This window comes from Euprymna scolopes, chromosome 16 (genome assembly GCF_053919585.1).
Source record: "Euprymna scolopes isolate OS-2025 chromosome 16, ASM5391958v1, whole genome shotgun sequence".
In the NCBI taxonomy this organism is placed as follows: Eukaryota; Metazoa; Mollusca; class Cephalopoda; order Sepiida; family Sepiolidae; genus Euprymna; species Euprymna scolopes.
The window spans coordinates 39,758,101-39,785,385 of NC_136497.1; the positions used below are offsets into that span (position 1 = coordinate 39,758,101).

At 31.0% G+C, this 27,285-nt stretch overlaps 1 protein-coding gene across 47 annotated transcripts in view; it reads left to right on the plus strand.

The window, feature by feature from the left end:
• LOC145295917 (uncharacterized) overlaps window positions 1–27,285 on the plus strand; it is a 456,043-nt gene that overhangs the window by 299,431 nt on the left and 129,327 nt on the right. For 3 of the 47 annotated variants that reach the window (XM_080141693.1, XM_080141695.1, XM_080141710.1), the window contains exon 2: window positions 6,406–6,441. The exons of the other annotated variants lie outside the window; for them this stretch is intronic. In XM_080141693.1, the coding sequence (XP_079997819.1) occupies window positions 6,406–6,441 (36 nt within the window). The remainder of the gene's footprint in view (window positions 1–6,405; window positions 6,442–27,285) is intronic. 47 annotated transcript variants of the gene reach the window in all.

Consider the following 27,285-nt stretch of genomic DNA (forward strand, 5'->3'; position numbering starts at 1 on the left):
TTTGTTTGTGATGATGTTTTGTTTCTCTTACACCAATAGTAATATCATCACAATCGTCAAATGTGCATTTCTGTCCACCATTAGCTGATTGCTTTCTCTCTATGTAGAGAAATAACGTATCTTTACGTGAATGACTTCACCTATATCTGTTCAATATCTTCATTTCATGTGAATCACTTGTTTGTACCAGTAAATCTTTCTATTCAATTAGTTCAATTAAACTATAAGCTTATTTATATCATCTAGAAAATTAAACTAAATATTTAAATAAAAAATAATAAATGTAAATTATTCTATTGTTGAAAATATACATCTTCCATATTTCCATGAAAGATATATATTATTTATACTAATCTAATATTTAGGATGTTCATGAAAATTTCCAAATTTGAATTCAATGATTTTAATTCCATATTTAATAAGACATTATCGATTAATCCTTACTATTTTACAAATATCTTCGTTATGAAGTAGCATCTGTTTATGTTTGTTTTATAACTTTCAAAATGTTATAATTTAAAATATGCCAGAAATTTATGAAAATATAATGTGCCCATTTTATTCACTATGTATTCTGTAATATATAACTATATATTCTAAAATCCATATTGATCCATTCATTAGATTATGAGATTATTCCATACATAGAAATATGTATGTGATGTTGCAAGAATATTTGACAAAAGCACGGAATAGACCATAGAAGTCAAACTTGTATATACAGAGATCCGACAGTTTATTTAGCAACAGTTAGAGTTAGATATTACAGGGAGGACTGTCTCAAGGCAGGCACAAATTGGCTCACGAATTTTAATGACTACATCATTGTCTATAGAAGCAAATGCTTCTATGATAGCAACCATCAGAGAGTCGACCATGTGGCAGGCATTCTGGTTGTTCTTGGTTCTTGGCCTTGATCACACACCCAGAAATAATAGTCCAGACAGTTGCAGTCGAGTGGCTAGAAGTTTGGCGATCAGTGATGAGGATTTTGTTAAGCAGTCATGCTTCAAATTTTAGTTTATTGAATTCTATAGCAAAACGCGAATAGTGTGTGCAAAAACAAACTCTGGATGTAAATGATAAATAAAATATAAAAATGTATGTAGCAGACAATTAGAATCTTGAAAAGTATAGGCCTCCTCAACAGTTAAAAATAGAAACGTTTCAATTTATTCTAACCAACAATGGCTGATTGAATTCAAATATAAATAAATGTAGTAGTTTGAAAAATCAGTCTAACCAAAATACTGTCTGTATGTAAGATTGCTCCTGTTGCTATTGAAAATATCGGATCTGTTTGAACTATTATTCACGCCAGGTGAACGCATGCATGCAATACAAATTACTGCTACTATGATAAATTTCTTTTCAGTGTCTGACATAAAATTTACCCTTCTTTTTTCTCTACGAATAAACTTTCTGTGGAATTTAACAATTAAGTTACTAATTTGTTGTCAATAAAAATTGTATTTTATTTTTCTATGGATTACTTTTGTCATTAATTTTATTATTGTGCATTCCTATGCAAGTTTGTTTCTTTGTATGCAAACGACTAACGTGGCAGGAATTATATTGAAAACTGTAGCACGCATATGTTATCAACAAAAGTAAAAACAAAATAAGTGACTAACAAAAATGCTATTTCAATCTTAAACGTAACAGATTTAGCGGAGTACTTATTTCTTCACATTATATATTTTCATGATTCAAACAAAGTAACTATATATTGAGAGCTTTTGGAAATATAAACCACGATGTGCTGATTGTTTTATTAATTTTTATATAAAATTTAAACTCATTAAACACTGTAACGAAATATAGTTTATAAATATAATATTTGAAAATTGCTAATCAGTAGTTTTCATTTCGGTTTTACTTTTCCTAATCTTGATTCTTTTTCTTTTATGTTTTAGATATGATCGAACGAAGATTAATTTCGACTAATGCAGTCAGATGAAATTTATGTTCAACTTAATTTGTCATACTCGTATAAAGATGTCGCTTACTGCCTAAATGGTGTCTTTTAATATTTATTCGGACATCCAAAGTACTTACACTAGAAAATATATGTCACAATAAAAGTAAAATAAATAATTTATCTAGAGAAATAAAAGAATATCTTAATTAATTTATTGATAAAAATAACTAATATGTGTTCAAATATTATAAATGTGTTAAATAAAGTTTTATATTTTCAGGGGAGTTTTCTGTCTGTTATGTATGATAGCAGATATAACAACGTTATCTTATGTAATGTTTACATATTTAGTGCATGTGTATTTAGATATAGTTAAAGGATAATGTTGAATATCAATTTGGATATTTTTAGTTTTGCCTGATTATATAAGATTTATTATAACTTTTTTAATTCAGCATGGTTGTATATTAGGAACTACATGTGGTATGCATGTCTGCATTTAAAACAACTTTTAGTTGCTTTCTTAAAAGTGTCCTCAATGTTACATATTTAATAAGGAAAGCCTTTTTAATAATAATGGGAAATATCTTACAAATGCTTTAAATGGCTTTCTTTTTACGAAAATATATACCAAACTTTTAAGCCATCTATAGAGACAGCAATTGGAAAAGTATGCAATATGCACAATGCCAAGATTTGACTATTAGAACGATAAATCTTTCACGTTTAAGTTTAAATTATGTACTGTAAAATAAGTTTGCATTCCTAATAACAATTGATTTGTACTATTAAGGAATATTGCTTTTAAAATAAGAAATTTTGTTTATGAATAAAAGAGTAGTAATGAATATCTAAAATAAAAAGATGAGATGAAGTTTTAATATTTTTATTTCATTTGGTTTTTACTTTTTCACTAAATTAAACCACATGAATAAAAGTAATTTCACTATTGATGCACATATTTTCTTATAGAAGTTCGGTGATCATTTGGCTAGTAATAACGAAGTATATCTTAAAAAATAAGTAACTTTATAACATTCAAATGTGGGCCTATTTTTCAAGTCTTGCTTTTCTAACTTTCTTTTTTCTTTGAATACTACCTTTCTCATCACTTAGTGGCGCATTTCACTTTCATATATATATATATATATATATATATATATATATATATATATATATATATATATATATATATATATAAGAGATTTTAAATTGAAATCAAAGTGAACTTTGCAGCTAAAACTTGTAAATATTTTAAAGAAATAGTTCATTAATAAACTAATTTATAAACATATATCGATTTCTTGTTGAATCTATTCTATATTGATAGTTTATTCAGAAAGTAGAAACACTATATTGTCTCACTATCACTTTTCACATTTCCTTACTTGAAATACTTGAAACATTAATTTAATGTAATAAACATTTCGCTAAATTTGTCGTAAATACGAAACACAATATTTATCATTTATTCATATAGATAAACATTAAAATATTGATATTTCCGAAAGAAATTTAGTTAATGTGATCGCAAAGTAAAAGAGAAAGGAGGAAATTAATTTCTCTTTCACTTGCAGTTTAGAATTTCTAAATTGCAATTCAAAAGGAGCATTGATTTATCCTATTTCAACTCAAAATCGCAACTTGTTGAATATCAAGTCGGTCACTTTTAAGAAAGGAACATTTTCATGCAAATACTAAATATTTATCGAAAAAATAAAATAATATTTTTAAACAGAACTATTTGTTATATTAAAATCAAAAGAATCATTGAATTAAAACCAATAAAAAAATAATAATTAATTAAAGCTGCTTTCAGGTCTGCCAGCAACCACTGTAAAAGAGTAATAAAAAATGCAAGAGAGCTATATGCCTAGTCTGTTAAATCCAAGGTAGCTGATCAGCGGCTTGGATCCCACCAGTTTTGACAAATAACAAATAGGATTCTGAACAGAAGTGTGCGTTCTATCCCAACCATTATCAATGGACCAGAGGTCATCTCGTCAGCGTCAGACAAGGCCAAACTATTTGCAAAGAACTTTGCAGCTAATTCTACCCTATGCGACGAAGGCCATCAACTCCCCATATTTCCTCCTATAACACAGAACAAGCTAGGTAACATACAAATATCCGTGCATGAGGTCGCCAAGCTAATAAAGAACCTAGATTTCAGTAAAGCAACTGGCCCTGATGGCATTCCAATTATAGTGTTAAAAAAGCTTTAACCAGAACTTGCTCCCATACTTACAAAACTATTTAAGTGCTGCCTTAAGGAGAAGTGCTTTCCGACTCCCTGGAAGACCTCATCAGTTTGCCCTGTATTTAAGAATTCAGGTGATAAGTCATCTCCCTCTCAGTACAAACCTATAAGTCTCCTGTGTGTTATGAGTAAGTTGCTGGAATCCATATTAAATAGAGAAATAGTCAACCACCTCAGCAGGAATAACCTTCTTAGTGACACACAATATGGTTTCCGCTCTGCAAGATCTACCGCAGATGTGCTGACGGTTATATTCCACAGGATTAGTGAATCTCTTGACAAAGGCTTCCTTTCTAGGGCAATTGCTCTTGACATATCAAAGACCTTCGACAAGGTATGGCATAAGGGTCTACTTCACAAGATTTCCAGCTACGGTATAACTGGAAATGTTTTCTCAATCATTAAATCATTTCTCTCCGATAGGCTCATAAGAGTAGTGGTAGATGGACAAAAATCGGAGGCCGCAATATAAATGCTGGAGTCCCTCAGGGGTCAATCCTGGGCCCAACTCTCTTCCTGATCTACATCAATGACCTCCCTAAACACATACTTAAATCATTCGTTGACATCTATGCTGATGACACGACCATCTACGGCAACACATCAAAGGCTGTAAATGATAAGGTTCTCTCTGATTCTCTCTCCTCTGATCTAGAGCGCGTGGTTCAGTGGGGGAAGATGTGGCTGGTTACCTTTAATGCATCCAAAACCAAACTCCTATCCTTACATCATCAACGCTCTGATCCCCAGCTGGCATCAATTGAAATGGATGGCTCTCGTCTGGGTGAGGCCCCGTGTTTTGACAAGCTTCTGGGTTTAACCTTTACTCCTGATCTGAAATGGAACACGTATATCAAGTCTGTTGCCAAGGTCGCTGGAAAGATGGTGGGATCCTTCTACCGCTCCAGAAGATATCTCACTACGGATGCCATTCTCTATCTATATAAAAGCCAAGTACGTCCAAGGATGGAATACTGTTGCCATATCTGGGCAGGAGCTGCTAAAAACAGCCTATCCTGCCTTGACAGAGTACAAAATAGACTTCATGGCTTAGTGGGGGATGCCCTTTTCTCTACCCGGCAACCTCTCTCCCACAGAAGAGACGTTGCGAGCCTATCCTTGTTTTATCGTTATTTCCATGGCAGGTGCTCGTCTGAACTCCAATCTCTGGTCCCCCTCGCCAATCTTTCACGAAAAACACCCGTCTAGCTGAATCCACTGTGAAAAATTTCCCCCACTCTATATCTGTGCCTAAATCAAAACGCGAATTCCATGAACAAAGCTTCTTTCTTAGAACTGCACGCCTGTGGAACTCTGTTCCGTCTGCCTGCTTCCCTCCGGACTACAACTTGGATGTCTTCAAGTCCAATGTTAACAAATTCCTAATGAACCGCCACCTTAAGTAAACACTTCATCAAATCTTCACACTAACGTAATGTACTTGCAATAACCCTTATCCCTGAGTGGCTTCCGGGCCTTGATAAGTGGTGATCACTGTGTAAAAAAAAAAAAAAAAAATTAATAAAACATCCTTTTTGCAAAACCAATATGCAAATTAGTAAACCGTGCAACCTATATTCTATATATAGGCAGCATATCAAATTCTATATTCTATTGTTTATTATTGAATTTACTTGAAATAGGTACGAGTAGTTTTGACTGAACCATTAATGCGAGAAATGGATGCCACTTTATCATTTATACAGTTAGATATTGCTTAATTCTTTATTCATAAAATTTGTGAAAGATTTGAACAACTGTCATAAAACAAATGATAGATCAGTTTTTATATAAAACACATTTTCTAAGATAAAAAGATAAAAAGAATCAGAGGTTCAGTTTTACCAAGAATATATTTTATATGTTCTATCTACAATATAGACTAAAAACCATAGATTGATAGGTATGAAACACATTACTTCAAATACAATTATTATTACTTAATTGTCATAAACTAAGAATTCTGCCTGGATCTGTAATGTTGAACTATATTTTTTTAATTTAATCTCTTTTACCTTTCTGACCAAATTGTTTAGATGAATGAAATACTAAGAGTATGTTGTTTTAAACATTTATTTTACATATTAATACTAATGACTACGGATTCAAGTTTTTCCCATAATTTATGCATTTTTATAAAAGAAATTTAATTATAAAGTATATTATATTTTTATTTAATATTACTTAATTTTAATATTTCAAGTACATTTTTCAACTTTTTCAGGTAAGTGGAATGATTTTCACAACTTCACCTGATCAGGTAGGACTGTTTTTGTAAAATCTCTACTTTACTTTATTCTTATTGTTTAATCATATTATTCATTTCATTCATTTTATTTTTTAGTTAAATGTCTTCCAATTTTAATATCATAAAAACGTAATTATAGCAAAGGATTTTGTTAAAGAAATTTGATTATGTTACAGACTATACTTGTAGTTGTAAAATTTTATTAATTGAAAAATAATTTTAATCAAAATCATGTAATTTCTCTAAAAGAATTTTAGAATTTAACAGTGCATGAAAAATGGTAAATATGTCATTCAACCCTTAGTAATGTTTTACTAGTTCAGCTGTGCACTATTCTATAACACATTTTCAAAAGACTGAACATCACTGATAGTAAATCATGTTCAAATAAAATAACTGTTGACCCAGTGGAAAGATTTCATTATTATTGAAATATACCATGATGATATAAATATAAACATCTATACTTTCCTGTATGACCAATTATTACTGAAATCAAATGTTTGCCATTGAGTAACATTATTTTAAATCATACCCCTCTGTTTAGAGCACTCTTCATTTGTAATGTATGATATGTCACTTTTTACAACATAAACAGGACATATGCTTAAACTTGGCAATTTTAATTTGGATTTTTATCATATAAAAAAAACATTACAACGGCTGAAGAAATTAGAAATTGTGTGTTAATATTTTACCTAATATTACTTATTCGTTCAGTTTGTTTTACACTAGGTTCTTGACTCTATCGGTTCTTCATTAAATTTTCATTCATTAAATGTTTTATTTGTTGATTATTTTTCAATTGATGGTTTTTATTTGTATTAGGATCAATCTAATTACTTCAAAATAAAAATAGGATGGAGAGAAGTTAAAGTGGTATAGTTCTTAAAGGAGAAACAGATTGTAATGTCATCATGTGATCACAATCTTTTCATCTGTTCATAAAATTTCCTCTGACGAGTTAGAACACTATGATATCCATTCACTTTTAAGATAAGATGAACTGAACCATTACTATAAGCAACATAATTTAAATGAATCTTTTCAAATGAAACTTTGACAGATCAGTTGTGGCAAAGCCACAGAAATTAAAGTCACCCTACCCCTTCACGTTCCTACCTAAAATATAGGGATAACAGAATTTAACTCATCTTTATCAAAACCCAAAAGAGAGAGACTAAAGCTGGGCAGTTGCCATCATGAAGTTGTTATAACTTTATTAATTCTTTTCTGCAAAGCAGAATTTTAAATGAATAAGTAAAGTCTGACAGTCTGTTATCTAGATCAAATATAGGTTAAACTTCGGTTACCTCTTCAATAAGAACACACATGATAGAAAGAATAATTTTAATTTGAAGGTGGCTTCAAGGCTAGATATTCCCTATATAAAGAAGTGAAAAGACTCAAATCTTATGCTGCAGATAACTTACATGCTCCTAGGGTGAAAAGCATTAACAACCTGTTTCTGTTTCTGTATTAATAGAATATAAAAAAGTGAATACATAGTGACAGACGAGGGAAAATAAGATATTTTAGAGTTTCTCATGTTTTAAAATACAAGGTTTTCTAAATGTCATTTGATTAATGTTGCTTTCACCTTGGAGTAAAAAAGAAAATTAAAGGTTCTTAAAGAGGTTAAATAATTTTAAGCATAAAAATACATGTACTTCCACCTGGGTTGTTGGTATTTCATCTTCACCAGTTAGATTAACTTCTGATTCCACACTTGTCAGCAAACACTGGCGTTGAATCTTTGGATGTGCAAGAAGATCTTGAGCATATTCCAAGAAAGGTTAAGATTTATTTTGTTTCAAACTAACACACAGTGGTGTAAAAAACATAAGTATTCAATTCGTCTTTCATTATTTCAAACGAGTCTTATTTACAAAAGAAGCAGTAAAATGAGTTCCCAAAATCTATGAAAGGCAGGGGGTACTGCAGCACCTTTTAGGCTCAAAGAAGGACGAGTGATATCATCCCATTCTAAACTTATGATGGATAACTGCTCGTTTAGTGGGCCCATGGAGTATTTCAGTACTATTCGTCAAAACTTGAGGATAGATGATTAGATAGTAGACACTTGAAAGATGCTTACTTCCATGTTTCTATTTTCTCATGTTACATGTACTTTTTACAATTCTATTTTAGTGGGATCACTACGAATTAAATGTTATACCATTCAGAGTAGTATCAGCTTCAAGGATGTTCACAAAATTTATGGCTGCACTGGTAAGAGAATTTGTGAGGACTTGACAAGTGCATAATTGCATGTACCTAGACGACTTGATAGTCAGAAATCAGGACTACAGTTTTGGTTAACAAGTAGTTTTGATACAGAATATTTTCAAAAAGTTCAAAATACACATACATCGCGTCTGATATCATCATAAGAGATAGTGTACATGAGAGCTCTTTTCAATGTGTGGCTGAAAATCATTTATCTATTAGAGAAAAGATTTCAGAAACATTGTATCAGATAAGTTTCATTGTAGTCAAATGTGGGCAAAAATTACATGTTACTTGGGCTTTTGGCTTTAATGGCTGCACGTATAAATCTGATTCCCCAAATTCGTTTGTATATGAGACCAATCTAATTTCATCTCTGGTTTTGTTGAATGCCAAATGTTTTATTTTTGTTTTTAGACAATATTAGGAGTATTTAATTTATATTAATTTAATCCAAAATTATCAATTGTGTTGTATTGTACCAGGTAACTTATCTTGCATTTAAAAATTGGCATATTTTTATTAATGGATTCAAACATTAATGAGAGAAAATAAACAAGTTATATCATTACTATATTTCCTTTTAGTTTATTGTTTTCAAAAATCATGTCCATAAATTCTGCTATGTTAATTGCAATAAGGGGTTGCTTCTGAGGATAGAAACAAGACAAATTGTTACTGAATTTTCATGTAGAAATCAATACTTAAAATACAGTACAAATATCTATTTTTAAACAAATTGATTGTGATAGGGGAAGAAATGTAAATACTTTACATCAACTTGGAATACAAGTGATCGATAGACAACTGCTATAAAACATAATTTACTCACCAAAACTGGTAATATACCTATTTTAAGGTTAGAGATTTTTTTACTGAAAACAATTAAAAACGGACCACTGATTAAAAGAAATATTTCAATTAGACTAAATAAAAGCACGTTGAGAGTGCATGCAATTCTGTTAGGTTTATGATGAAACACAAATTACTTTAGTGACCGATTCAGAAGTACCATGGTTTTGTACATAACCTTTCAAAGATACATATACCTATCATAAAGTTAGCTAAGTATAAATTATCTTAAAATATTTTGATTTTACAAGTTTTCATTTTATTTTAATATTTAAAACATGCACGATGATTTAAATTCATTAAACAGAATATGATAACAAAATTAAATGCATTTCTGGCAGAAATGCATTGAGAATGGTGGTTAGTATGTAGAAAAAATAAATGTTTGCTCGATTTAATAGTACCACTGCCGTCTTCGTAGCTCTAGCGTTTTGTGTTTAAAAAATAGGAGGCTTTACTCTTTGAACTATGCTTGTATTACACTAAAATTGAATAAAAAAGGAAAGAATATGAAAAATAATTGTTCTTTATTCATTTTCTGCTCGAATTAGAAACAGTATTTTTGATACCATATTGGTTTAAGAAAATAATCAAATTAAAAATAATGGTAATGCGTTATCTATTGTGATAAAATAGTTTGTTTTTTTTCTTTTTCGTGAATGGGTTACCAGGTATCGAAGTTAAAGACAACTCTGTGATAAAGGTTAATGAGATGAATGATGAATATTATGAGAAGATAGAAAATAGAAAAACTTTAATAGAATGAACAAAATTTGATTTCGCTAATTTATTTTTCTTGGTTGATTGTTTATGTTTTTGTAGCATCAAATAAAATCTAAACCCTTTAAAAAGAAAAATGTCATTTACCAATAAATAACATATAATACCAATCTTTGTTTTGTAAAGTAAAGGTGAGATTTTTGTATTTAATTAGCAGTTTATTTTATATTCTATGCAATCCCAGCCCAAATATTCTAGAAATTGAACCTTAAAGTTTACTAAAATAAAATCATAATTTGATATTACTTAAATATATAATTAAAAGAAATGCACTTATTAAAAGGTAATATACTTTTGTATCTGCTTATGTTTTATATTTAATAATGAAATGAAATTAAGAAATTTCTTATCAATCAGCTCCTTTAAGAAAAAATGTTCAACTCAACTGAAATCTAATCATCTTTGTATGTGTATTTTCAATCTGCCTACTTAAATTAATAAATGATTTTTAATTGACAAACCTATCTACTTTCAAAACAATAACAGCATGCATATATATCATAAATATATAAATGTGTAAAGTAAGAAATGTTTTTCAATTTGTAGCAATGAATTTTAAATGATTATTTTAAATTGCTTTCGGTGACAATTGTCTTATTTTAAGTTTAAATAAAATAGATTTTAGGCTCCTAAAATTCGTACTTGAATTGTCCATAAGGATATGTGGTGCTGTGATCAGAGTATTTGGAAAAATTTAATTGTAAAAGTGACCTTCTTCTGGAAGTTGAAGGTTCAATGTTCAGTGCGATTGTCTGAAAATAAAATTGCGAAATTCTTAAGATCTCTATCCAGTCATGGTTGACAGAACGACAGCATGCTACCCATATGAATTAAATAAAGCATTTTGATCAAAATTCCATGCATTCCCGAGTTTGCCAGAAAGACTCTCGAGTTCAACAAGATACACATGAAAAGGTCAAAGGTTGCATCGACCGAAGTGTTGTAAAAATGACACTCATATAAGAACATTTACGTTTATTAGTTCATAATTGTTGTCTTCATTTTCATTTTTAAATGATTTCTGATAAGCTGATTCTTCAAATATATTTTAGTATTAATAGTCTACACAGTTCAAAACGTTAAGTATAATTGGCAGCGGTGAACTAGGGATTATTCTTGACATTTAAACATACAGTAAATAAATTTTAAAGCTGCGAAATTGGAAAACATTATATACAATTTCAAAATCTTTATAATATATTAAAAGAAATGCACCATAGAAGAAAATACTTGAGTATTTCTCATGCAAAATCCATCATTTAGAGAAAATATGATGCGCTAACAGCAATTTCATAGTTTATACTGATTTTGGCCTGGAGCCTGAATGCCGAATTGAATTATATATTGATTGGGTTTGTATGTGTCTTGGAGACTTATTTGGCTTTTTGCCAAACGGAATCTAATATGTCCACCTTTGGGCAAAAATTTGATTTCACATTTTTCAGAACTTTTCAACATATTTTCAGCAAAGAAACTTAACAGGATATTTCGTCTGTATGGATATGCATTTACTTCTACTTTGATGTATCTGTTTTTATTAAAACTTAATATAAGATGAACAATGATGTTCATGTGACTCTTTACAGAATGCTATAACGGAAATTCGTTATATTAATTCGAAAAAGTGAGTATGTCAAGTTATAACATTTTGAAAACTAGAAATGACTAGCAGAAAATTATTAAATAGTTTTCTGTTTGTTAATCTTGATGTTTATCTTTTCATTGTTATATGTAACATTCCTATTCTAAGCAGGACAACAAATTAAAGAATTCATCAATGAATATTAAATTTAGCACAGGATATAAACTAAATTGGATATTTATTTTTATTACTCACAACGTGTATGTGTGGATATTACATATTATTACATCTTCGTTCAGAAATCTGCACAAATGTGAATAGGGGAGTCCATCAGCAAAAATGTGCTAGCAGCCCTCTATCCCATCAAATGAAAACTTATGGGAGAAAATCTTCAAATGATACCGAACTATGTATATTCATATTCATATATTCCTTGAATCCCAATTGGAAATATTTATGTATTTATGGTAAGTTAGTTGGCAAGTTAGCACAAAGCATGCATGTATTTGGCAGAAGTAAATGGAAGAACACGAATCCGAAGAAAAATATATTTTATGTATTTTATGTTCTGGTTTTATCATTTTTATAAACTCCACAAAGTAACTAAGAAGAAAAAAATAATGACAAATGAAAGTCATTCAAAGTTCCTGATTGCAGGACAGAAATGACGTGATGGAAAGTTCTTATGGCTGGGAAAATTCAACTCGCCACGTGTGCTGATACGCATCAATTTTAAAATTACTAGAAGTTCAAACTGAAGATTTTGCAAGAAATAATGATTCAATGAGTCCTTTCAAACAATTGATAAAAACACCGAGATTAATCTAAGAATAAAGAGGACCCAACGACCAACCTTTTTCTTTCTGACATGTGAATAATGTCCTTAGATGATCAACACAATGGTGTGGCGCCATCCGTTACTTTTTTCATTCTCTTTCCTTTTATTTTCTTTCCTTCTTCAATGAACAGAAAATTCACGGCTTATGCCGTTCTTTAATGCGTTGAATCCACGATTCTCAAATAATGGCCTCATGACTTCTATTAATGTGTTGAATCCACGACTCTAAAATAACAGCCATGTGCCTTCCTTTAATGTGTCGAATCCACGACTCTCAAATAATGGCCTTATGCCTTTTGTTAATGTGTCGAATCCATGACTCTCATATAATGGCCTTCGATTGTAGTTTGCCCTCGTGGGGAGAAACATAAACAGTGACAAATGTGGACCCAGTCACTGTACTTTTCTTTTGAAGATAAGCTCGTTTCCGGTTTTTCTATGAGACTTTCAGCAAAATCATTCCTTTGTTCTGATTTTCATAAAGCGGCATTTTGTTTCTGCTTAATGCCTTATTTAACAAGCAGTGAACTTGGAAAAAGAGACTTGTTCATCGCTTGGAAGCTGCTTGATTTTTAACCATCGCTGTTCGCACGTGGCCCTTCCATGAGCATGCCTTCCTACACACACAACGAAAGGGTCAATTTGATTGGATAGCTGCTTGTCGTCAGGTTGGTGTTCTAAAAATAGTTCACTCAAAATTCCATTATATATTATTAGCTGAGAGTTCTTCATTTCAGATATCTAATATATGTGCAAAATTTGTTGAATACATGTCTGTAATTCAGAAAGTTGTGTTGCTAAATGTTGTTTTATTTCTTTTTAAGTTTATGTTACAAAATGCCCATTATGTCTTTCTTAATAGCATCTAAAAAAAAAATTTTTTAGCCTACTTGCTTGTGTCTGACTAACCTTCTTGTGGCTTGATGAAGATTTTGTCCGTAGGGGTAGACATTGTTGTCTTTCTTGTTAATACTATACTATACAGAATGATGGCATATTGTGGTCTATTTATTTTTCTACGTTTTCTCCTATATTTCTCCTCCCATAATAAATATTTTCACTTCAGTGATATTTCTTTTATACTGCTTTTTTCTGATGTTTATATTGTCACAATATTACACTTTTTATTACCGTAATGGGGATATGAATAAATTTTGTTTTTGCTTGCCAATTTTCTTTTATTTCAATATATTGTATCTCCTGGGTTTATGTTGCTGACTACGACATCTCGTCTGGTATCTGTATATATTTTAGTTTTAATTCTCTTTACTCAATTTCTATCTCTTAATTCTCCATTATTGAGAACTATCTAACAGTTTTTTAGTAATTTTATTCGGGTCAGTTAATAACCGATTACTTCACTTGAAGGTTTATTTGCAGTTATTAGAGATACCATTCTGTAGATTCTAAATGTTTTTACTTTAGTGATATTTCTTTTATACTGTGTATTTTCTGTGGTATCAAAGTTCATCTTTTTTTTTGTTTTTATCTCAGCCCTACATGTTTTATAGGATCTTAAACGTAGAACGATTCTGTATTTCAGCTTTTGATTTGCTTGCCGGTAAATTGAATGCATTTGCAATGTATCATGTTGTTTTAAACTATGAATGCTTTAACTTACTCGATTGGAATTGATTCCATTGTCGCTTGTATTTATTCGTGACAGTTCGTGCCGTGTGAACATTTTGAAAAACACTATCACTATGTGATATTTGTCATTGACATCATTACTTTGATGATAATTAATATATATTCATCTGGTGTCATGAGCTCTAACAGAAGAATTATTAAGTCTTGTCATTGCCCAAGTGTTAAGTCAGTTGGAGTAATAAGTTCAGATGATCTTGGTTGGGTGAATTGTTAGCATTTCTAGTATGCTTAGACACACTTTTTATAACTCAAGACTTCAACTATATGTTCATTGCCCTAGTGATACCAAGTCATTCATGAACTATAACAATTATGTTTTCTATGAAGACGTTAAGGTAACTATTGCAGTTTGTTGCAGACATGTTATGTTTTCCTTGTCATCTGTTTCAGTGCACTAAATCTGTTTATATTTTCATGTCGACTATACTTACAATAGTAGTGCGAGCTATCTCGTCAACATAACTGAAGTAAACTTCTAGAGATTTCAAGAAGGCACACGACAATAAATCACTCTTCATTAACGGATGTTCTCATGGCTACCTCACTGCAAGTGATAAACTGTTCTTTTGAGAACAAAAATCATATTATCAATTACCATACTACATGTTTTAGGACGAATTTAATTTTCAATTACTATATCCTTTTAACGACAATAAAACTAATGATTCTGAAAGCAGTCACCATAGTAGAAACTAAGTAGTCGAATACAGGCTGGTAATATATTTATATGTATTACTAGTTTTTCTCTTTCTTTTATATTATTTATACATTTATTTATTTCATTTTATTCTGCATAACAATATATAAGAAATAAATAAATAAAATAAAATAATTATTAAATAAAAAGTAAAATAATCTAACACCTAAAAAATAACAATAAGAAAAAGCACTCAAAGCAATTCATGTTAAAATCGTGTCACCTGTTAATTCGACACATTTATAAAAAAAAATGTTGAATAGCCCCTCTTCAACAGAAAAGGAAAAGAAAGTAAGTCAACCGCACCATTGTCTGAGATAAGCCCTGCTATAAACTAATAGAAGCATTAATCCGAGAGGGGTAATAACAATTAATCTGATTGGTAAGGTAGCTAAACTAAACATTACATGTACATATAAAAACACCTGGTAACATGGATTCCATGCATGCCTGCCAAGTCCCTATTGGGATAAAACGCAGAAGATTCTGTATAGCACTTAATTGTCACATATATTTTTATAACTGACTATTTATGTGTGTGTATTTTTAAATATCAAGACTTTGTGCTTTAAAACCTAAAGCCAAGAAAAATAAATGTAAAAAATATTACTTTTATAATTTATTTTGATTACTTTCCAATCACATAATGCTCAAAAGGAACATACTTTAATTCTCCACATTTGGCTTTTCATGGATATGTGAATTCAGCATTTGGTTCATTAATTTGTAGTGATAAATGAACGAACAGTTTGCTTCTCTGTTGTTGTGATTTATTAAAAGCTAATGAATGCTTGTCTGTCATAGAGTTTAAAATCTTCGTAAAGTACAAAAGATTTTTGTAATGAAGGTTTTGTATCTTTAACATAAAGTATATTTATTTAATGATAAAAATAAAAATTGATTTCAAAAGAAATAGAGTGCATTACAAGCAACTTGGAATTAAATCTCTTCAATAATACTTATAAATAATCTTTCAAGCTATCAGAAAATAATTTTAAATACATTTTAACTAAAGGAAACATCATCAATCATTATTTTAAAATATATATTTTTAGAAATCTAATTTTTTTTAAAATAATTCCAACAAATCTTAATTCCCATCTGAACTCCACAAGAAATTTATGAAAGCGCCAAGGGAGGTAACCTCGCTTTAAGACTAAGCTTGAAACTGAATCAAATTGTGTAAGAACCAGCACTGAAGAATGGAACTTTAAAAGTTTGGCAAAGCATAAAAACACTAAAACTAGCACATGGATATTATGAATACACTAGCATCTCCCTCTTAGATAAGAACCAAAAAGGAGTTTTAAATCTAATAGGTCTCACTTTGTCAACTAAGCTCTAGTCCCTGTCCCATCACCACAGTATTGCATCTCTATGCCTATTTTACAGATATTTTGTGAAATATGCACTGAGAAAATTATTGCACTTCTACCCCCTTTTTTATAATAATAATCGTTGATTTTCGAAATCTACTTCTGTTAGGTCTGCCAATTTGTTGGAATATTAATCTCCATCCATTATCAGTGTACCACTGTCTTTGTTATCTGGTGGCATTATGATATTATCATAACATCTTAGTGACTTGATAGTCAATATTTCTTCCTTTGAGAAATTAAGTTTTTTTTCTTTTTGTTTTTTTTTTACACAGTGATCACCACTTATCAAGGCCTGGAAGCCACTCAGGGATAAGGGTTATTGCAAGTACATTACGTTAGTGTGGAGATTTGATGAAGTGTTTACTTAAGGGGGCGGTTCATTAGGAATTTGTTAACATTGGACTGGAAGACATCCAAGTTGTAGTCCGGTGGGAAGCAGGCAGACGGAACAGAGTTCCACAGGCATGCAGTTCTAAGAAAGAAGCTTTGTTCATGGAATTCGCGTTTTGATTTAGGCACAGATATAGAGTGGGGGAAATTTTTCACAGTGGATTTAGCTAGACGGGTGTTTTTCGTGAAAGATTGGCTAGGGGGGACCAGAGATTGGAGTTCAGACGAGCACCTGCCATGGAAATAACGATAAAACAAGGATAGGCTTGCAACGTCTCCTCTGTGGGAGAGAGGTTGCAGGTTAGAGAAAGGGGCATCCCCCACTAAGCCACGAAGTCTATTTTGTACTCTGTCAAGGCAGGATAGGCTGTTTTTAGCAGCTCCTGCCCAGATATGGCAACAGTATTCCATCCTTGGTTGTACTTGGCTTTTATATAGATAGAGAATTGCATCAGTAGTGAGATATCTTCTGGAGCGGTAGAAGGATCCCACCATCTTTCCAGCGACCTTGGCAACAGACTTGATGTACGTGTTCCATTTCAGATCAGGAGTAAAGGTCAAACCCAGAAGCTTGTCAAAACACTGGGCCTCACCCAGTCTCAAAGAAACAGCACATATGTTGGACGACAATGGTCTTACAAGTACACCTAGTGTAGAATTGAATACTGTACAGAAACCAATAAGAAATAGTGCATCACATTACCAGAATATATATATATATATATATATATATATATATATATATATATATATATATATATATATATATATATATATTGAAAAAATGTTTTTATTTAAGAAAGCATTAAATGTTTAGAAAAATATATAATGTTTGTTGAACACTAACAAGAAATTTAACAGATGATTTACACAATACAGTAAGAATAAAACAAAAAAAATAGAATATTACTATAAAATTTATAAAATTTTTATAATTGTAAAATCTTCTCTTATAAAATTTTTAGTTGCCCTTGAGATCAAATAATCAAATTAAGACAATGATAAAAAGTATGAAACAAGATGAAAACCAATTAAATTAGACATTTTAAGCATAATCAAGATAAAGGTCATTTTTATAAATACATATGAGATTAAAAAAATAAATGTTCTTTTGATGTATAATCAATGAGCAAATGCATTTCCTTCGAAGCTAGTCAGAAGAGGAAATTAATGAAGAAGTGTTTTACAGTGCAGTGTATAATCAATAAGATTTTAGGCTTTGTAAAAGAAAAAGACTGAATTGTTTTGTTAGCTGACCGAGCAATACTTGAATGATCAAACCATTAACATAACCCGATGAACTAACTTCCTTTTTGAACAAGGATACAGAATTATATATCACTATTAGTAGAAATTGAAACATCAGCAAGTCTGTGAGCAAAGTTCACTTTTATTCTTGATCACATCCTCTCTTTTTCTCGCTCACTCGCTATGCACCTTCCAGACACAAGTAGCAAACTATTGCTGGGATAAAAACAACCAACAATAAGATCACCATCATCATATTCAGTTTAACATCTGCTTTACGTAGTGGCATGTGTTAGATGGGTTTTAGAAATTGACTTCAGAAATTGGCATAAGAAATTGACTTCCAGGCTAATTTATCTCTATCTTTAATTATCTTTCTTTATTTTAAATACATGCTTGCCATTCACTTCCATGTTTTCCTTGAATTTCCTTTGAATTATTTCAAAATTAAAATAATGTGTAATGATCTTGTTATTATACAGTATAATCGTGAAAATGATATTAAATTAATTACATTTAAAAATATTAATTATTATGCAAAATTTATAGAATGAATATTTTATAAACTTTGCCTAAATATTTAGTAATAACTAGCTTTTAGCAGTGTACTTTTTCTTTAAAAATTACTAAAATAATACTTATAATATATAAATACTCTTAATCAAGAAATCAATAATAATTTAAAAATAAAATATGATATTTAACCTATACATGGCGTAATGATAATAATTTTATAAAATAACTAGAGAGTAGGGAGTGGGAGCGCCGGCTTTTCCGGGTCGTAAAATACGCTTCTATATGATATTTCAATTTGTCCATATTTTGTATATATTATTATAGAGTCGTTATTTCAAATGTAAAAAAAAAAAAAAATTCTAGCTGATAGCACCCAAATACTTTCTTTTTTACTTTTGAAATCACGACTCTATAATAATATATACGAAATCTGAACAAATTAAAATATTATATTTTAGCGTATTTTACAACCGGGCAAAGCTGGCTGCTCCCCTCCCCCGTTAGTTAAATAATAGAATAGAATCATGTTATATATATATCATATATTAAGATAATGTTAGAATTGTATTTTTTTCACTCAAAAGGGGAAAAAACGCTCCGGAAAATAAAACCCAAGGCTCTGTCATTTTCTTGGGAAGAGTTTCCATTGCAGATTTCCGTCAAACGAGACCAAGGACGGACCAGATGTGTTTCCGACTTGGCCAGATGTTGAAACCCCCACATAAGTCCTTTGTGTTGTAAAGGTATTTATGTATATTCTTGTCCACAACAAACTTTAAATTAGACGATCCCAACGCTAGACGGTCATAGAAGAATACAAGTATATACACACATCATATAGATGACTGTGACACGTATATACAAACGTATATACACTCTGTATACACACATTCATTAGAAGAATATTTTATACAACATACATCGATTTGGTACCCGATAATATAATAAAAGGAAAATCTGTAAGAACAAAGAACTCATATCACTAGCAAAATACAAACAACTAATTCATCATTACAACCTGCTAAAATGCCTCTATAGCCTTCCTAAGATTGATAGGGTGATATTCATTTTCAGTGAGATTCAGGTACTTCTAGGTGGATATAATCACCTCACTCACAGGTAGGTTCCGGTCTTATATCAAGAACTTTGCTAATTTTGAAAAAATAATCAATAACACTCTCATTCCTTCCAACCAGATAATGATTTTAGATGCAGATATCCGCTTATGAGACTGTGGAATGTTTGCTTCAGATCCCACACTAGAGGAACACACTTGTATAGATAAATTGATTCAGATATTAATTTTATACATGGAAACCTATTCCAAGATTGAATCTTGACAATACTGATGAGAAGCTTCACTATGTGATTACCATTGTCCCCAATACTATTCAATATATACATGGAATACTTTTAAGAAATTAGATTAAAATACACATCACTAAAGCCATCAATATGGCTTCGATATAAGGATGACACGTTTATACCATGACCTCACAGAATTTTAGGTATTACTGAACTCCATCTATCTATCTGCACAGTTCAACATAAAATAGGAACATGATAACAAATTTCCCTCCTTAGATATGTTTATAACTCACATTCAGCAAGGGTTCAGGTCATCTGTTAATCTAAAGCCAGCTTTCACTGAACAATACTTCAACTTTCACTATCCATACAATGTAAAAGAAATCATCTATTGCATAAGAATCTACCAAAGGCAATAGGTAGTAACATCAATATATATCAAGAGGGTATGAACCACCTAAGAAAAGTCCTTCACCAAAATAACTATTCATAAAATATCCATATTATCCAAGTCAGGTTCAAAGATTATAATTTTATTTATATCACAAGGAGACAAAAAACTTGATTCAGTTATATAAATGAAACATTCTAAATCCCTGTGATACAAGTGTCGAATACAAAACTTATGACATAATTATTATGAAAAATTAATTAGTATAAAAAAGATTCGACATCAACAAATATTATTATTGTTTCAGTTTTTTCTTAAGCTAATCAGCAGCGAAAAACAATTATTCATCAATTTGTTACAGACAAAACTAACTATTAAATTGTTAAATGATCACAAACACAGAAAACAAAAAGTAACCAAAAATATCCCAATGTTTTATTTCTTATGGCAACACCCCTAATAAAAGAAATTATCCCAATCTAAAGAAACACCAAATTATATGTAATAGGTGATAGGCAACATACGTATTTCATGACATCTTAGGCCAAGGAATTTGAAATTAACTACTCTAGTATAATTTATACTGTTATTATATGATTGTTTTAAAAATATTTTTCACAAATTTAAGTCCTAATCTTACAAGTTACACGAAAACCTATATTATCCTAGGGTATTAAGAATCTAATAGTGCGAAAAAGGAAGTTATTTTGTTTATGCAAGGCCAATAAGTTTAATAACTACGGGAAAATTAAAAAATATTATACTCATTTTAGGATTCAGTTATGATTGAAGTTCTATAAATCAGTAAATTTTATAACGTAATATTTTAATTTTAATTATCTAATGAAAATAGATCCTAAATGATCCCCCCATATTATAGTATCAAAATTATTCATCAGTTCAATAAATTCAGATAATATATTCTTAAAGGAGACACAAACGTGTATCTACCCTTCCCAAAATTTATCTTAAAAATGTATATTATAAAAATATGTATATACATTTATATATATGCATATATATATACATATATATAAATATGTAATCTATATCTATATATATATATAAGTGACCTTGTCTGTCTGCCTGTCTGTCTGTGTGATGAACGGTCTCTACCAAAGTACTTCATCAATTTTTGGTCTACATACTTGAAATTTGATTTGAACCTCTGGAACAAATTCGATTTGGTTCTTAGTCGGTAAAAATAGCCACTAGTCAAAATTGAAAAAAAATAGAACTCGACAAGCGTAAGTCAACTAAACATGTTATTTTTATATATACACAAATATAGATTTATATCTTTAACAATGTTATTTATTTTTTGTTTTAGTATGGCTATGGACTTAGGTCAGATGGTAATGAATAATGCTGGAGAGCTATATGTTTTGGTTTTTATTCTAGCTGATGGCACTCAAGTCATATATTTAATTTTATTAAGTTTGGATATCATTGCTGTATATTGGATACAACATAATAATCAATAGGGAATATATATATATATATTATTAAGAATAATGAAATACAATAAATCTACTGGTGTGCAAATCCAGTGATTATCTGTCTTACAAAATATTATTGGATGTAATATTTTATATAAGACTATCCCAGCTAACTAAAATTGATACTTGGTCAAAAGCCTTTTTGTCAGCTGACAGATTTGAGATCCTTTTGAATATAGAAGGTACTATTGAATTAATTATTGACTTTGGATGATTGGATTGTTTGTGCACATAAAATAGGTAAGGGGTGTAAGATTCAGAATGTATATTCAAGGAAATATCCAAGAAGTTGGATGTTTTTTTTATTTGGGTCGACTTCAATTGTTAGGTCATAATTTTTTAACAATTCGTGTAGCTTTTTTATAGTGTTGTTGTATTGCCTAGGTCTGACTGGAGTTACGAATAATGTGTCATCTCTATAGAGTCCTCCTTGTAGATTGTTGAATTCTATATTAATTTCTTTTAATAAGTAGAGACCCACTAGGTCAGTTACTTGTGCAGAATCTGTGAGTCCTATTATTATATCGAAATCATTAGGGGTACCTTTTCTTGTTCAATATTTGCCATCAAATTTTATTAAGGATCGTCTGGCTAATAGAATTAATTTTATTTCTAAATTCGTAATGTCCGAATATTTTTTGCAAATATTAATGCCTTGTTTAATAGTATTGGTGAGATGTAGTGATAGTAATTATTGATATCAAAAGTAATGAAGTTTAATTTTTGTTTATCTTTAAGTTTTAAAAACCAATTTAGAACAGAGTCAGAACATTCCCAAAGCGGGAATTTTACTTTTTTCATTACTTTAGTAGCAAAGTTATTTATTTTCCTAGTTATGGAATTAGGTGAGTATTTATGATTTTTAAATTTTATCTTTTTGACCAGGTTTATCATCATGTTTCCAAATTTCTCAAGTTCCGGATTAAATGTAGGATGTAAATTTGTTTTAAGGCCGTAAAATTTAGCAGCAGTTCTTTGCATTTTCTTCTGTTCCATGTTTGAATTAATTGGAAGACCCTTTGAGAGGGTTTCGGGGTGGTAAATTTGTTCCTTTGTTTTATTTATATTTTTCATATTGGTGTTTAAATCATAGTAGTAAGCTATATATATATATATATATATATATATATATATATATATATATATATATATATATATATATATGCATACATAGTGTATGCAATTCCATGTAATTATGAGAAAATATACAAAGATGAGACATGTCACTGACAAAAAGTAAGGCTCGAAGGACATTGAAAAAATGACACATAGGGATATTAAAAAGTGGGCATGGCTGATCACAAATGGAGGGAAAAGGAAACCATTTCCCCTTGTGGAACAAAATAAAAATTATAGACAGAGAAGTACTATAGTGATAGGATGATTCGAAAATGTTTCCCAATTCTGTTCTAAATTCCTGATTACGATACAAATACCGATTCCAATTCAGATTCTTGTAAAATTTCTTGATATTTAATTAAAGATTCGATGCTTTTTAAAAATGTTAAAATGACTGTAACCTTCCGTGTAATGTCCACATATATTTTGCAAAACGTAAGAGAAGGGGGGCGTATATTACAAGAGTAGGTCTTCCTAAATATTTTCTCTAACGTTTTCCTTGTAATTGATTGAAAATTGTGAGAAAGATTTGTTTTCCTTTTAAAACAAATCTCATTTGGTCGTCATTAATGCCATTTGAAATTTTCATAAACGAGTAAAACGAATCGAGTATGCAAAATAAAAAAAAATTTAAGAATAGTTAACAAAGCCTGTCCCATGTCAAGAATGAGTTTCTACATGAAAATGTTACTATTCAGAAAACCATTCTTCACATTGTGACAGGTCTTTGTTAACTATTCTCTACTTTCCCTCTACGAAGAAATGTTCATTTTTTTTCACAATTATAAAGATTTCGTTGATTACTATATTGATTTGTGTTACTGTAAAAAGAAAAACCAGATATAAAAATTAGTAATAATAATAATAATAATAATAATAATAATAATAATAATAATAATAATAAACGCTCACAAGCTACTGCCTGATTAACACAATATATGCCATTAAGAAAAAAGAGGAACACATGACTTATAATACATAGATCAAAAATATGGAGAGAGGTAAAAAAACAGGAAAAAGAACATAGCCATGGCATGGATTCATTACAAGACAGTCTACAATAGAATCCCACAAGCATGGATAATTGAATGTACAAGAATGTACAAGATATCTTACAAGATTATTAATATTATTAAGAAAACAATGAAAATCTGGAGACTGGAACTGACAGCTAACTGATATAAGAATACAAACAGCACCTGATTGATATAAGAATACAGAGAGGCATCTCCCAAGAAGACTCACTATCACCACTACTGTTTATCACAGCCATGATGCCACTAAACTACACACTGATAAAATGTAATTCTGGATGTATAGAGGCACAAAACAAAGAATAAACCACCTCATGTACACGGATAACCTGAAGCTGTTTGCTAAAAGCAAAAAGGAATTAGAAAAATTAATAAACATAACCAGAATATTCAGTCAGGACATTGGAATGGAATTTGGAATAGAAAAATGTGCATTATAGAGATGAAAAAGGGAAAACTAGAGACATCAGAAGGTATGGAACTCTCCAGCCTAGAGAAGATGAGAGCGCTCAGTGAAAATTAAACTTAGAAATAGCTAGGGGTGCTGGAAGCAGACACCATTAAATCTACAGAAATGAAAGCTAAGATTGGAAAAGAGTACCTGCGAAGAACGAGGAAACTGTTAAAAACAAAGCTATGCAGTAGAAATTTAATTAAGGAAATAAACACCTGAGTAGTTATCTATATATATAAAAGAGAAAATGTTTGTATGTATGTATGTGTGTTTGTATGCCTCGCAAAAACCTTTCACACGGGTCACGGATTTTCATGAGATTGGTATCATTTTAAAGTTCGATCCTTAGCCCGACAAATATCGAAAAATTGGCCAAAACATTAATTCCTTCACCCTAAAATCATCAGTTTTTTACAGGGAGGGGTCAGCAAAAACCGTCCTCTCATGGCAAGTTTGCTTCTACGCATGTGTAAATGACGTCGGAACATGATTTAGTTTAAATATTAAAAAAAACAGCCTAACTTTGTCAACGCTGTCTTAGCTCAGTTCATTAGAGCTCAGCCTCATTATCTAAAGGTTGTGGGTTCGAATCGTGATGTGGGATGTCTTTTTTTTTCGATTTTTAAAGGTTTAATATTGAAACAGGGTTATTTAAGCCATTTTTTCACATTCTATGTTTTTTTTGTTCTTATTTTTCAGATTTTTTAAAAGAAGTTTTAACGTTCGTTTTTCTGTTTTCTTTTTTGTTTTTGTTTTTCCGATTTTTACATTTAACATCGTTTGTTTGATTTACGTTAGTTTTTTTGTTTTGTCGATTTTTTTTTAAGTTTTAATAATTTTTTATATAAAATATTTAATATTTAAAAATATTTACTTCGCTTATTCTTATGTTTTGATTACCCCCCCCCGGGCACACACACCTCTAAACACCCGGGCAACGCCAGGTATCCCCCCCTAGTCTTCTATATATATAAAAGGAAAAATGTGTGTGACTATTTCGTGTATGTCTTCAAAAGGCTTTTCTCGCACACGGTTCCGATGTCGTTACGATCGCTTACAACTGTTTATATGGGTCCTAAATAATAATATGTACGATTTGGGAAAGTGCGTCGCCTCTAGATTTATTTACGTCGACTTTTACAAAATTATTGCTATTTTGGCTTCTCGCATGTTGATGAGGCTTTTTCATATAAAAAGCGAAACTAATTTAAAGTTAACAACGAACAACGTTCTCGGCATTGCGCCGGGAAATGTCCAGAAGCAATCGCTTTGATCAATGTTGTACATCAGACAATTGTTATTCAATCTGGACAATTGGGAGCTGGTTCCCCTCCCTCCAACATCTGTTGGGGGGAAAAAAACAAAAACAGTCAAACTTGGGTAAACAACTGAGTGACTTCTATTTGACCTTCTTAATTAAGTCAAATGGAAGCAGCAGAGTTAACTTTTATTGCGCACGCCTGTTTTTATAGTTTAATAAATAAATTCAAACCCGGGTATGTTGTATGTATGTCGCGGTTGCCTAATGGGTAATGTCGCCTGGTTTTTTATTCACACATTAATTTCCAACTCAAGGCTACGGGTTCGATTCTCATACTTACCTACCAAAACATTTTTTTTTATTTAACACCTCACCCACCCCGGAGTTTTGATTTACCTCAAGACACCCGGGCATCACCGGGTACCCCCCGCTAGTCTATATATATAAAAGGAAAAATGTGTGTGACCATTTCGTGTATGTCTGGCAAAGGCTTTTCTCGCACACTCTCCCGGGTTCGTTACTATCGCTTACAACTGTGTATATAGGTCCTATATAGTAATATCTAGGAATTAGGAAAGCGCGTAGCGTATAGATTTATTTACGTCGATTTTTACAAAATTATTGCTATTTTGGCTTCTCTTGATTGGGCTTTTTAGTATAAATAAAGTGAAACTAAACTCAAACGGACGTGTTCGCGGCATTGCGCCGGGAAAAACGTCCAGAAGCAATCAGCTTTGATCAATCTTGTACATCAGACAGTCAAATTTCGATAAACAAACTCAAACGCTGCGTGACTTCTATTTGACCTTCTTAATTAGGTCAAATGGAAGCAGCAAAGTCAACTTTTATTACGCACGCCTGTTTTTATAGTTACATAAATAAATTCAAACACGTCTACGCTGTATGTCGTGGTGGCCCAATGGTAAGATCGCACTTTTTTTTTTCACACATTAATTTCCAACTCAAGGCTACGGGTTCGATTCTCATACTCACCTACCAAAGCATTTTTTTATTATTATTTAACATCCCCCCCCACCGGAGTTTTGATTTACCTCATGATACCCGGGCATTGCCGGGTACCCCCCACTAGTCTATATATATAAAAGGCAAAATGTGTGTGATTATTTTATGTATGTCTCGCAAAGGCTTTTTTCGCCGACGGTCCCGGGGGGGGGGTTACTATCGCTTAGAATTGTTTATATACCCCCTAGATAATAATATCTAGGATTCGGGAATGCGGGTCGCCTCTAGAGTTATTTACATCGACTTTTACAAAATTATTGCTATTTCAGCCCGCCTTGTGTTCATTCAGCTTTTTTGTATAAAACCGAAACTAATTCAAAGCTAAGGCGTGTTCCCGGCAATTGCACTGGGAAACGTCCAGAAGCAATCAGCTTTGATCAATGTGGGGCCAAACTCCATATATCAGACAATTACTATTCAATCTGGTCAATGGAGAGCTGGTTTCCCCCTCCCCAACATTTTGGGGAAAAAACAGTCAAAGTTGGGTAAACAAACCCAAAAGCTGCCCCGCAGCAAAAGTTAACTCCGCAACTTCTATGACCTCATTAATGAGGTCAAAAAGAACGCTTTCCTGTTAGTATGTCACGGTGGCCCAGTGGTTAACGT